Raw genomic sequence first — 13,110 nt, 5'->3', positions numbered from 1 at the left:
GGAGAAGAGAAGGCTCCTGAAGGGGAGACCTGAGAGCAGCTCCAGTGCCTAAAGGGGCTGCAGGAAAGCTGGAGAGGGGCTTGGGACAAGGGCCTGTAGGGACAGGCCAAGGGGAATGGCTTGAACCTGCCAGAGGGGAGACTGAGATGAGCTCTTAGGCAGAAGCTCTTCCCTGTGAGGGTGCTGAGGCGCTGGCACAGGGTGCCCAGAGAAGCTGTGGCTGCCCCATCCCTGGCAGTGCTCAAGGCCAGGTTGGACACAGGGGCTTGGAGCAAGCTGCTCCAGTGGAAGGTGTCCCTGCCCGTGGCAGGGGTTGGAGCTGGATGAGCTTTAAGGTCCCTTCCAACCCAAACCAGCCTGGGATTCTATGCCATGGCCTAGGAAACATACACAATTTTCCTAAAGCTGCAGCCAAAGCTTTATTAATGCCTGGCTTTGCTTTTTTCCTTATTTTAGCCTCTAAACCAAGGAGAGAGTGGGAGGAGGGAAAGGCAAAAAATCCCTCCCCACATTAACGGCTTTTACTTCATTCTAGCTGAAATCCTTTTCAAGCCATGATGACAAAATGTGCAAGTCAAAGCCTTCGTACCTATTAAAAAGAAACCCACAAAAAATAAGCCAGATGAGACAACAAAGTCAGTATATAACCAACTAACCTCGTGTGCTTCAGATCATCTGGTGATGTATGATCCCTACAAGTGCCTTAATTACATGCATAAACCACTGAGATAGAATACGATGAAACAGGTTGGTGTGTAAGGATATGAATGTACGTGTTCTGAGGCTCTGAGGCAGGCCTTTGGCCAAGAAGATACTCAGCTTGAAAAGCATGTTCATCTTCATGCCCAGCAAGGCCTGTGATGATGGACGGCGGTGTGCCGTGTCGTGTTTCTCAAGCCTTACACTCTACAGCATCATTAGGGTTGGAAGGGACCTCTGGAGCTCATCCAGTCCAACCCCTGCCAAGGCAGGGCCACCCAGAGCACGTTGCACAGGAACACATCCAGGTTGGTTTTGAATGTCTCTTTTGAGACTCCACAACGCCCTGGGCAGCCTGTGCCAGGGCTCTGCCACCCTCACGGTAAAGAAGCTCTTCCTCACGTTGAGGTGAAACTTGTTGTGGGTTAGTTTATGGCCATTGCTCCTCGTCCTGTCACTGGGCATCACTGAAAAGAGTCTGGCACCGTCCTGCTGGCACCTGCCTTTGAGCTGTTGATCTGCATTGATGAGATCCATTCTCAGTCTGCTCTTCTCCGGACTAAACAGCCCCAGCTCCTGCAATCTCTCCTCATAAAGGAGATGCTCCAGACCCCTGAGCATCCCTGTAGCCTCTGCTGGACCCTGCAGTTCCTTGTCGCTTGTGCTGAGGAGCCCAGAACTGAACACAGCACTCCAGATGTGGTCTCACCAGGTTCAGTAGAGAGGCGGCAGCATCTCTCTCGACCTGCGGGCCACACTGCTCCCTGTGCACCCCAAGTTACTGTTGGCCCTCCTGGCTGCAAGGGCACACTGCCAGGTTCATAGTCAACTTATCATCCGACTTGTCATCAACTTGTCTATCCTACACCATGGGAAAGTGCCAGGTGCCTTTCATCCTGTGGTGTCCTCCAGCTACCACACTGCAAGGCATGGGCTAAGTTGCACCAGTGCTAATGTGAGCGTGAAAGAGGAGTAGTGTATGAAAAGGTCTTTTACAGGGATTTGGGGTTTCTCATGTACAACTCTTGGGTGCCCTGGCACCAGGGGCTGATGAACTTTACCAGAGTTCATCATGGCTAAAGTTTACCAAAGGAAGGATGAGGAGGGCCCCATGATCAGCAGCAACAGTGATGCTGAACCCCCTGCACAGGTCTTGCAGCAGCAACACTGGGAAAGTACCATTCACTTTCCATGTGAGAAATACAGTTGGATGCTCCCCTGCGATGCAGCACAGCTCAACTCTGTAGAATTGGAGGATGGGAGAAGAACAGTGGGTCAGGAGATGAAACTTGCAGGTTTTTGGCTTTTGTTAAGTTCTCTCTGTAGAACTAGAGCAGTTTCTGCAGCATGATGCATGCTGGTCTCACATGCTCCTGCCTGCTTGCAGCCAGGCCAGTGATGTCTGCTCAGGAGAAACAAGCCACAGTGCTTCTGGGTGGCTGGTAGGCACCAAATCAAACCATGCTTGTTAAATGCTATCAATGGAGTTTAATAACAAATCGTGTAATTCATAAGCCTGCAATATGTTTATCTACTGTCACTCTCACAAATGAACCTATTGGCAATACACAGTTGCAAGCAGAGGTAAGGGCTGTGCATGACTTCCCTGAGTTTAAGTTCTAATGCACTTTCTGCACTCTCCATATAACTCTTCTCAGATACTGATATGGTCATAATTTATCTCTCGGCTGGGATTACATCAAAAGATTCCTCAGAAGATGATAAAAAAGCTACTCTCCGGGTCATCAATGAAGAGAACAGTTTTCTCAACAACTCAGTTATGATTCTTACTTACGCACTTATGAATGGTGAGAAATGATTTTGTGTTTCCAGTGGATGAAAATTCCCTTTCATTGTACAACTAGTTTATTAAGCTGTTTCAAATGTAATTCCATGCCTTACTGGGAGCAGTTTGTTAGTGGATTTTGGCCTTAGTTATCCAGAGGCTGCATCCAGATGTTTAATACTTTGGTATAAAACCCTCAGTGCCACTCTATGCTTCTATAACACAGTGCAGCTGCTCAGGATACAAAGTTTTGTTGCTGGAATTGTCTAGTGGCAACCAGACTGAATTAAATGTGATAACCATTGCAACTGTAAACCTTCCTGACACTGCCCACGTTTCCTGGTGCAGCAAAATGAGAGTATACTTGACTTCTGTATCAGTCATCAGCCAGGAGCATGAATGTAACATCAATTGTAATCCGAAATGCTTTGATAACTTAAGACCCAACTTAAGAGTGAAGTTAAATAGGAAGATCATGGATGTAGTAGTTTGGCATCCTGTTCTTTTTCCAGCATAGCATTTTCAGTAAGCAGCCTCTATGATGTATTACTAAGAACTGCACACTGACTCTAGCCAAGGAAACCAGTGCTTAAGCTAATGTATTGTTTGTAAATGTAAATGCTCAATGCAGACCTAATATATACAAAAGTCTTTGATTTGTCTGCAGGAATTGAGCCTGGCACTTGTGTAAAATATGAAACTGTGATGTTTAAGCTAAAGAACAAAGCCTCTTATCTCCAAGAATGTGTAATGTGCTCCTGGTCGTTTCTGTGGACTAGAACACACAGAGCTGTCCTGTGGATTTATAGGTCACATAAGTCTTTGGTGAAAGATCTTTGTTTAAAGTGGTGATATGAACAGCATGTTCATTTTTTGTGCTGTGCAGCAGTATGTGAGAGGCAATCCCACTGAATTTTGTCCTAGCTAATTACTTTTTCTACACCCCTACCAGTTTTTCAGCACTTTACCTTATTGCTTAAATAAGCCTATAGTATGTGCAGTCCTACACTTTAGTGTATGTATCATTTTGCTTTTATTTCATAGAATCCTAGAATGGTTTGGGTTGGAAGGTACCTTAAAACTCATCCAATTCGAACCGCCTGCCACAGGCAGGGACAGCTTCCACTAGAGCAGGTTGCTCCAAGCCCTGTCGTTCCTGGCCTGGAATTTATAGTGCTTTGGGGTAAGGTACGGAAGTCTTGATGGAAATTAAGCTGCTTTCATCTCCTTCCTTCTACTTCTTGCCTCCCTGTTTCAGAGGGAGTGACAGGTTTGAAGGAACTGGCCTTTCTGCGGGACCTGGCAGAGCAGAACTCGGTGAAGTACGGGGTGCCCGACCGAACGGTCCTGCCTGTGATCAAGGGGAGCATGATGGTCCTCAACCAGCTGAGTAACCTGGAAACAACAGTTGGCCGATTCTATACGAACCTCCCCAACCGAATGATCGATGAGGCAGTCTTCAGTCTGCCTTTCTCAGATGAAATGGGAGATGGTGAGTGCTTACATTGAATTTAGCTATAAAAGTGTAAGAGATTAGCTTCTGTTTGCTTGCATATTCCCAAATACACTGTAGTCTTATCAGATGATGGTTTTAGGTTTGTTCCCAAGGCAAGTATTAAATTAGCCTTTCATGCCAGTAGGTTGTTTTATCTGCAGGAGGTCTAGTTATGAAAAAAGTGGTAATAAGACATGGAATAGACAGATTTAGGTTGGATTCTTATGGATGAGATTTGTTCTTGTGTACTTGTACATACAGCATCCATCATTTCATTTGTGGAGAGAAATTCTTTGTACTTGGGGGAAGCAGTCTTGTCACATTGAGATGACAGCCAACACCGTGCTGCACTGTTGCAGGGTTCATCATTTCAGTACTTCTGTATGTCTTGAGGCCTTACAGGTAAACTCAGTGGATTACAAGTGGAGGAAAGCAACCACCTTAGCAAACAGCAGAAAGAGATTATTAGTTACTGTACAAAATTCACTATCCTTAGCTCTTCTTTTAGCTTCAGCACACTTGGTCTGCCTCAAGCACTGGGCAGAAGAGGAAGCCTGAGCTGGCTGGTGACTGCCTGGCCAATCTGGAGTGAGTGAAATGCTGAATTTAGTGGAAGCCTAGTGACAGTTTTTCCACAGATTGTTCTCAATCTTCTTCTAAGATATTATTACTGTTATTCTTCTATCCTGAAGAATGTCTAAATGCAGCAGGCGTCTGCAGTCTGATTCTCCTATCAGTATGTAATTTATGCTGACATGATGAAAAGGTACATGGATCTTCCCTTTTCCCTTAAAATTAGATACCGTGTTAACAAAAACTCTGAATTCAACTAGATCTGATCTCACACTGCATCCAGTAATGGAGAGGCTGAAGGTGTAGAGATCCATAGAGATTTTTGGGAGCATAGCATCGTGCCTGTGAGATGACGTGTCAGAAATGCAGAAACCAGTTTCATTTGTGCTCAGGATAGGCATACACTGTGGGGTGATCCTTTTTGGGTTCTTGCTGGGGGCAGGTTAAAGAGTTAGGGAGTGGTCTTGGGCAGCTCCCATGGTCCTGACAGAGCTCCCCCTGGCTGGACACACACGAGCCTTTGGTCATAGCATCACAGAAACACAGGATGGTTTGTGTTGGAAGGGACCTTAAAGCTTATCCAGCTCCAACTCCCTGCCATGGGCAGGGACACCTTCAGCTAGACCAGGTTGCTCCAAGCCCCATCCAACCTGAGCTAATACTTGTTCAAGCATCAGCAGCTTAAGTGCTGCTGTTCTTCTTACCTTTGGGTTCTGGTGCCCTTCCTAAAGCTCAGTGTACATATTTGGAAGGTTGGAGTTGTTGGCTTTACCCCTTGTAGTTCGTGGGCAGCTCATGTAGCATTTCTCTAGCACTGCCATCTGTAAAGAGATGTGACCATCACAGTGCTGTTAGGAAACACATTTAATATTATTTTGTATTGCTTTAGCAATTGAGCAAGTTCTGTATTTCTTCATTCAGGACTTTGCCCATTCTCAGTCTTGGCTAGTTCAGAGGAGTACTTGAGAGTTATGCTGAATAGATTTCAAGGGCTGCTGAGTTTAGGTCTCACATTTACTGCCTGTGTTGAGTCCCAAAACAAACTTAAGACTGTTTCTGAGCACATCTCTGAGTCAGAATGCTGCTTTCTGTGTTTCATAACCCTGGTAATTAAGCTGTATTATTACTCTCTCACAAAGCCATATCCAAGCACAATGGAAACTTTGAGCAACAGAAGGATTAGAAATGGTGCAATTGAGAACATTGGTCTTACCTAAGTTTCAAAGTGTACTTAAAAGCTTATACAGGCAAATGAATTTTATATGGGTTTGAAGTAGAAGAGTCGTTGAGTTTCCAAGTAGCAGTGATGTAGAAAGGAAAGAAACAAGACATTACTGAGAGTTCTTACGTCAGGCACAAGGCGCACCCCAAACTGTTGTGTAATTATGGGTATGATTCCCAGTACAGTGGCCATGCTGGGATTTAGTGAAGCAGAGGTTTAATATTCTGAATATGAAATTAGATGAGCAAGAATTCATCCTGATTGTTGCTTTACAAGTTCAAATTCTCTTCCTCCCTCCTCCTCCTATTTTTCAATTGCCTTAAAGGAGGTTAAAAGAGCAAAATACTACCTTGGCTTTTGAGGCAAATGCATTGCTGATCCGTAAGGCATCACTTGGAGAATCCTAGAACGGTTTGGGTTGGAAAGGACCTTAAGATCATCCAACCCCCTGCCATGGGCAGGGATGTCTCACGCTAGACCGTGTCGCCCAAGGCCGTGTCCAGCCTGGCCTTGAACACTGCCAGGGATGGGGCAGCCACAGCTTCTCTGGGCACCCTGGGCCAGCGCCTCAGCACCCTCACAGGGAAGAGCTTCTGCCTTGTAGACTGACAACAGCCTTAAAACATCAGTTGTGGTGTGTTTTAATAGATGGATCAAATGTACCTCAGGTCGCTATCAGAAACATAGACATTAACTAACTTGGGCGAGTAGCTAACAGCAGCCAGACATGACAGATGACCAGCTCAGACATGACAAGTAACCTGCTCAGCTTCCCTGTAGACATGCCAATTTTTGTCCATATTCCTTCAGGGAATGCTCTATAAAAATGTAACTGCATAACACGTTGAAATGATGAAGCACATGCTCTGTTTCCTCTAAAAAGAATTAACTAGATGTTATTGTTGATGATTTTATGTTATTTCTCTCTTTCTAAGGCCTGATAATGACTGTGAGTAAACCGTGTTACTTTGGCAACCTGCTGCTGGGAATTGTTGGAGTAGATGTTAATCTCGCTTATATCTTGGAAGATGTCACCTACTACCAAGACTCCTTGGGTTCCTACACTTTCCTCATTGATAATAAAGGTAACTTTTGGCTCAGATAATCTCTTCTACTCCCACTGAGCTCAGTAACCATCAAAAGGAAACTCGGTTCTCATGTCTTTCAATAGTTGATAAGTAATGAAAGATAACATCCATTAAAAGATGGTTTTGGGTTAGTTTTGCCTGAGAGTTGCTGAAGACTGTAGTGGATTCATGGCTTAAAATTCCTGAAGGAAAGACTTACTCACTGTGGAGATTTCCTACATGTGTAATTGCTGAGGTTTTCTGTATGTGTTGGGACAAAAGGCAAAACTGGTGTACATGTGTGTGCAGCAATTCTGATCCCAACCTTGCTTTGTTGCTTGGTTCTTCAAGCTGTCTTTCATTTATACCTTACCTAGTTCTTCATTTGCAACTTCTTTGATGATAATATTTGCTTGTTCACTGTTAAACCTTTGCACAACCTGCATGCAGTCACTGTATTCTTTTCCCCTATAAATACTCATTCTGGGCTCAGTTGTTACACTGCACTCAATGTATGGGTTTGTGTCTTTCTTTTTCAGGATACACGCTTATGCACCCATCCCTTACCAGGCCTTACCTGCTGTCTGAACCACCACTCCACACAGATATCATCCATTATGAGAACATTCCTAAATTCGAGCTGGTGCGCCAGAACATCCTTAGGTAAGGAACTGGGCTGCAAGGCCAAACATTAGCAGTCCTTAGGGCACTACAGGTATTTCCAGAGGAGTTTTAAGAGGATATAAAGTTCCTTTTCCTACAGTATCTGGAGACTTTGATGGAATCTTCCCCCTCCCAACAGTTCTGGTTTGTTTTTATCTCCAACTTTCTTCATTTTATCGTTTGGTGTGCTAACCAGGGGTTTCCCTAACTGATCCAGAAGATACTCCTTCTAGTCTCTCTTCCATGTCAGGAAGATTTCCCACTGTTTGGCCTAGGTTTTTCTTTATCCTTTGCCTAATCCAAGTACTTGTTTTAACTTAAATGTGGTGGTACATGAGTGTGTTTTCAGCATACATGCACCTTTTCTTCACCCAAGACAGGTAACAATTAATCTCACCATATCTTTGGATACTTTTATAAATGCACAATACATGGATATTTCTTAAGCAGTTACTCAGTGTTTAATACAATGTTGGATGTTTTATCTGCCAATGTAGCATTCCCTTGGGCAGCCAGATCATTACAGTTCCTGTGAACTCCTCACTCTCTTGGCATGTGAACAAACTGAGGGAAATTGGAAAAGAAGCCTACAATGTCAGCTATGCCTGGAAAATGGTAAGGAATAAAAGCAACCCCGTTACAGGATGGCATAGACTAAGTTCATATATTGAAGTACATCAAAATACTGAATATAGTGAAGTAGCATGATCCATACATTAATACAGTTGGGTAAATGTCAGCTCATTCTGACACTATCTTGTTGCAGAACTCTATCAGTAGCCAGTGATGCTGCTTGCTGTAATTTAACACTTTTCTTACAAGCATTAATGATATTGAAGCTTTCATTGGAACTGAGCATGATGTGTATGCAGCAGGCTGTATCATCAATTGTAAGAGGTTTAGGAGAGCTTCTAGCAGCTGCCTTCCTTTCTTCAGTTTTGAATATATCTGAACACTAGTCTTGACCCAGACAATAAAATGGAATCTAAGGTTGAATATAATGCCAGATATAATTGGCTACTTCTTTGTGCCAACAAACTCAGGAGGGTACTTGTGGGTCATTTCACAGTATTAAGTTAAATCTAACCTGAACCATTAAGCTGAGCAGTTTTGAGAGATTACATCTGTTGTTGTGTAACAGAAATTCATATAGGAGGGTGTCTGGAGCTAGTTTTCTAATGTTGTAACACTACATGAAATATCAAACACCCTTGCAGAGCAGCTGGGCAACTCCAAGTATTACTAGCCTGATGTACTATACAGGATATTTAACATATGCAGACCAGTAAAGCATGTGACACATGCAGTACACGATTAAGAGTGGTGATGATAAAATCTCATTTTGGAGAGTTCATTTGTCTGTATTCTTCATAAAGGGAATGCCAGTGTGTTTTTGTGAAGTGTGAACCTGAAGCCTCTCCTCCGTTAATGACACTTCAGAAAGTACCCACAGGACACTATTAGAAGTTATTGTTAATTGAACAACAAAATGAAGGTCTCAGTGTAATATTTTTTCCCAAAGACTAAATGTTTTCTCCATGGACTATGGAGAAGATTGGGATTTTTTTGCAGTTTAGTGGCTCTGATCCGTACCAGATGATTACAGACTGGAAGGTGTGTATGGGACTGAGTTGCGGTCATCAGATCACTGGAGACAAGTGTCCCCATTGTGCATGTTGACCTGTGTGGCTTGAGCACAGGCTTTCTCACTGTTTTCTATAGGATTAAGTCCATATTAGCTTCTTTGAAAGGAGTTGTCTGTTTTCAGAGAGTGGGAACTGTGATCCTTGAGAGTGTGGCCAAGTGTGGTGCTGCCTTCCAGAGCTGGACAAGATGAGCAATTAAAGAGAAGAGTGAATGTTAAACACAATATAAGTTCTGTAACTCCTCCGCCTTTTTGTTTCTGTTTGATGACTTGCCCAATGTTTTTCAGGTCCAGGACACATCCTTTATTCTCTGTGTGGTGGTAATACAGCCAGAAATACCTGTTAAGCAGCTGAAGAATCTCAACACAGTCCCCAGCAGCAAGCTCCTGTATCATCGACTGGATCTGCTGGGCCAGCCAAACGCCTGCCTGCACTTCAAGCAGCTGGCTACCTTAGGTAAAGCCTCCTCACAATTTATCTGGACCACCTCGTGTGTGTTTCTGTAGAGTGTGGCAGTAGAGAGCTTCTCACAAAACCCTGGAAATACTCTTCTCTTGAGAGGCTTTTATTTCCAAGGCTGATCCTTTAATCAGCTGTTACCTTTCATTGATCATAGCTCCCCTGCTCAATGGCCAGCACTAGCACGGATGAACGCAGTGGGGCTGCTCATCAGAGTACAAGATAAATGCACCATGAGTGCATTTACCTAACTTGATCTGGGAACTCCATCAAGTTCTCAGAAAGTGGAGTGCTGAGAGTGAGAGATGCCTCACCAAGCTTAAAACTCAGTTCCCTGCTCTCAGCTGTAAAGCAGCTTATTGACAAATAACCTAAAGTAAGATGAAGTCCCAGCCAGTCGTGCAGGACTCCTATTCTTTTAACTTTGGATTTGTGCAGGTTTTTCATTGCCATAATCATTTAATACCATCAATCCATGTGAAGGCAGAAGTTAAGCCTGTTGGGGGAAACTGAACTTCAGTGGTGTGATGGTTTCCAGCCTCTCTTTACCTGCTTAAATTGTTGGGTTACTGACATATTCCTGCTTTTAAGCTTAACCAATTCTGCTCTACCTGACTAAGTTCAGTAGTTGCTCAAACGTAACTGGAAAGAGGTAGAGTCTCCATGGCAGTATAAGTTCTAGTGTCTGGAAAGAATAGAGAGCTTAAAATATATCCTAAGAACATAGAAGGCTTTTATATAATCACAGTAAGTTGCAAATTTTCATATCTAAATATTACCCTTTGAGGATTTGCTAAAATCTGTGCTATATTATGAGAAGTTCTCAAGTGCTTTTGTTTGTAGCAAGGTTTGAAGGTCTCGTGGTGAATTTTCTTAGCTATATTGCAGTGCCACAAATAACTAAGTGAGGTTAGGCTGGAGGAGTTATGGAGGAACTTAACAAACCTATGGAAATTGCTTTGCCAATTGTTTAAAATACAGGGGTTTTTCTTTCTTTAATGTGCTGCCGAGGCTTGATTATTTTCTATCCAGAAAGACAAGATATAAATGGAGATATCCAAAAACCCAGTACGAAGCTGACAAGTGGAAAAACTTCATGCAAAGCAAAAATGCAATCACATCAGAGTATTTGGTCTGGGAAGCAGATGAAGGACTGTAATAGAAGTTTGTAAGTGATGACTGCAGTACATCTGGTTGCTGGCTGTATGGTGATGTGTTTTAGAGGAATGTGAATAAAAGCAGAACACTGCACATAACTCCAGTGAAATTTTTCCTCTGGAGACCATTACACATGGGGAAATTGGGTTCCATGGGTCAAATGCTCAGAAAAGGAGTTCTCAGACTTCAGCACTGCATCATCACCATCATTTTTCTTTTAAAAAGAAAAAGCCGTCTGGTACTGCAGTTTCTGCACAATGAAAGTTCACTTTCTAGTCTGTTCTGGAAATCACCCAGACAGCTACGCTGCTATTGGTAACCTCCCTCTTCTGGACTTGTAATTCTCCATTTGGTCATTATCTGTAACTGAAATACCAACTGAAATGAATTTATTTGTTACCTGTAACTTTGAACGAGGGCCTGTAGGGACAGGCCAAGGGGAATGGCTTTAACCTGCCAGAGGGGAGACTGAGATGAGCTCTTAGGCAGAAGCTCTTCCCTGTGAGGGTGCTGAGGCGCTGGCACAGGGTGCCCAGAGAAGCTGTGGCTGCCCCATCCCTGGCAGTGTTCAAGGCCAGGTTGGACACAGGGACTTGGAGCAAGCTGCTCCAGTGGAAGGTGTCCCTGCCCGTGGCAGGGGTTGGAGCTGGATGAGCTTTAAGGTCCCTTCCAACACAAACCAGGCTGGGATTCCATGGTTCTAAGTGGACTGACTTTGTGACTCCTGTATTTTGAAGCAAGGAAGGTTGTTCACGGGCTTTGTCCGTGCCTGGGGAGCCAGGTGGTGCTGATGAATGCACTGGTTTGGGTGGAAAACCTCAAGTTTCCTTCCTGTGCTCACAGCTCACCCATGACCTGACAGAGCTGTGTGCTTTGCGTGCCAAAGCATGGGAGAGTGGAGGAGCAGACAGAGGAGTGAACAGTGCATCAGTGTAATTCCTTCCGCGTGTCCCCAGCCAGGACATCCCATCAGATACCCTTCACGGTGCAGATGTGTTTGCTGTGCACTGTGTGCAATTCATCGTCCTTTCTCGCATTTTGCTCTTTTCAGAAAGCCCCACAGTAATGCTCTCTGCGGGCAGCTTCTCTTCTCCTTACGAGCACCTCAGCCAGCCCGAGACCAAGCGGATGGTGGAGCATTACACGGCGTACCTCAGTGACAACACGCGCCTCATTGCTAATCCTGGCCTGAAGGTATGCCCTGGTGATGGAGGACATGGTTCCTTCATGTCCCACACCTTCATCTGGGAGGAACACTCATCTCCTGATGCTCTAAGGGTTACGGAGAAGTGGTTTGGGATGCTGTTCCCATGCCTGGGGAGATGGCTGTGGGCTTCAAGGCCTGGAAGAGTGGAAAGAAGAGGGAGAGGGCTTCCTCCCCAAGACAGGGGGAAGGAAGCTGATAAGCAGCTATTGAAATAAATACTAGAAAAACTAAAGTTGCAGTAAATTCTTAGCAGAAAAACCTTTGTTTTCTTCAGCACACAAATGAGAAATGTCTCTTTTGCGTGCAAGCCAAGCAATGTTTATATTTACATGAAGTAAAAAGGCAAACCTTAAAAGCCTCAGAGATAATGACAACATTATTTCATTATAATAAGCTTTCCCTTTGCTTGGAATGTGCCAGATCCGTCTGGTGTGAGAGGACTTGAGACAAGTAATTGAGTTTAGATGATCTCCGATCGCTCTTTAGGAAACCCCACGAGCAGCTCATTATCTTTTCCTGCAAGCCTTAGAGGAACCCTGCCAGGTCTGCCTTTGTTTTGCAGTTCTCTGTCAGAAATGAAGTAATGGCTACCAGTCACGTCACAGATGAATGGATGACACAAATGGAAATCAGCATCCTCAACAGTTACATTGTGCGCCGTTACATAGCAACCCCCAATGGGGTGCTCCGAATTTACCCCGGTTCCCTCATGGACAAAGCATTTGATCCCACCAGGAGACAATGGTGAGTTTTTAGGGTCCCGTTATCAAAGCTTTGGATAATCCCAAAGGGCAATAAGGGAAGTAGTTGGTATCCATTTCATAGCCTGGGTTTGTTCATGGCCAGCTCATAAACTACTTAACTAGAAATGTTTTCATCCTTGGTGCTTAAATACAGCTTGTTAAAACCTTCCTTGGTTCTAATTTCAATCCTTCTTATTTCAAGTGATAGCTTCTGTTTCACATCCCTGCCATGGCAGATGGGACTATAAATATTCAGGAAATGAGCATCCCCTTCAGGATTAGCCAATTCAGGAGCGTTTTCAGGTCCTTGTGCCAGTTTTGGTTGTGAATATTTTAGCCTTTCTGTTTGCTTACAGCGGGTTTCCTTGCTCATTTACAGCAGAAATTTGCTG

The 13,110-nt window shown here is 44.1% G+C and overlaps 1 protein-coding gene across 1 annotated transcript in view; it reads left to right on the top strand.

Moving 5' to 3' along the window:
- CACHD1 (cache domain containing 1) overlaps nucleotides 1-13,110 on the top strand; it is a gene marked incomplete at its 3' end in the record, with an annotated part of 109,946 nt that overhangs the window by 80,761 nt on the left and 16,075 nt on the right. The window contains exons 8-15 of the mRNA XM_080624064.1: nucleotides 2,358-2,507; nucleotides 3,744-3,977; nucleotides 6,711-6,860; nucleotides 7,382-7,505; nucleotides 8,003-8,120; nucleotides 9,439-9,607; nucleotides 11,820-11,962; nucleotides 12,538-12,719. Coding sequence (XP_080480190.1) covers nucleotides 2,358-2,507; nucleotides 3,744-3,977; nucleotides 6,711-6,860; nucleotides 7,382-7,505; nucleotides 8,003-8,120; nucleotides 9,439-9,607; nucleotides 11,820-11,962; nucleotides 12,538-12,719 — 1,270 coding nt within the window. The remainder of the gene's footprint in view (nucleotides 1-2,357; nucleotides 2,508-3,743; nucleotides 3,978-6,710; nucleotides 6,861-7,381; nucleotides 7,506-8,002; nucleotides 8,121-9,438; nucleotides 9,608-11,819; nucleotides 11,963-12,537; nucleotides 12,720-13,110) is intronic.

The sequence above is a fragment of the Psittacula echo genome, assembly GCF_963264785.1.
Source record: "Psittacula echo genome assembly, chromosome: 7".
Classification (NCBI taxonomy): Eukaryota; Metazoa; Chordata; class Aves; order Psittaciformes; family Psittacidae; genus Psittacula; species Psittacula echo.
This window is presented reverse-complemented; position numbering and strand designations above follow the sequence as displayed.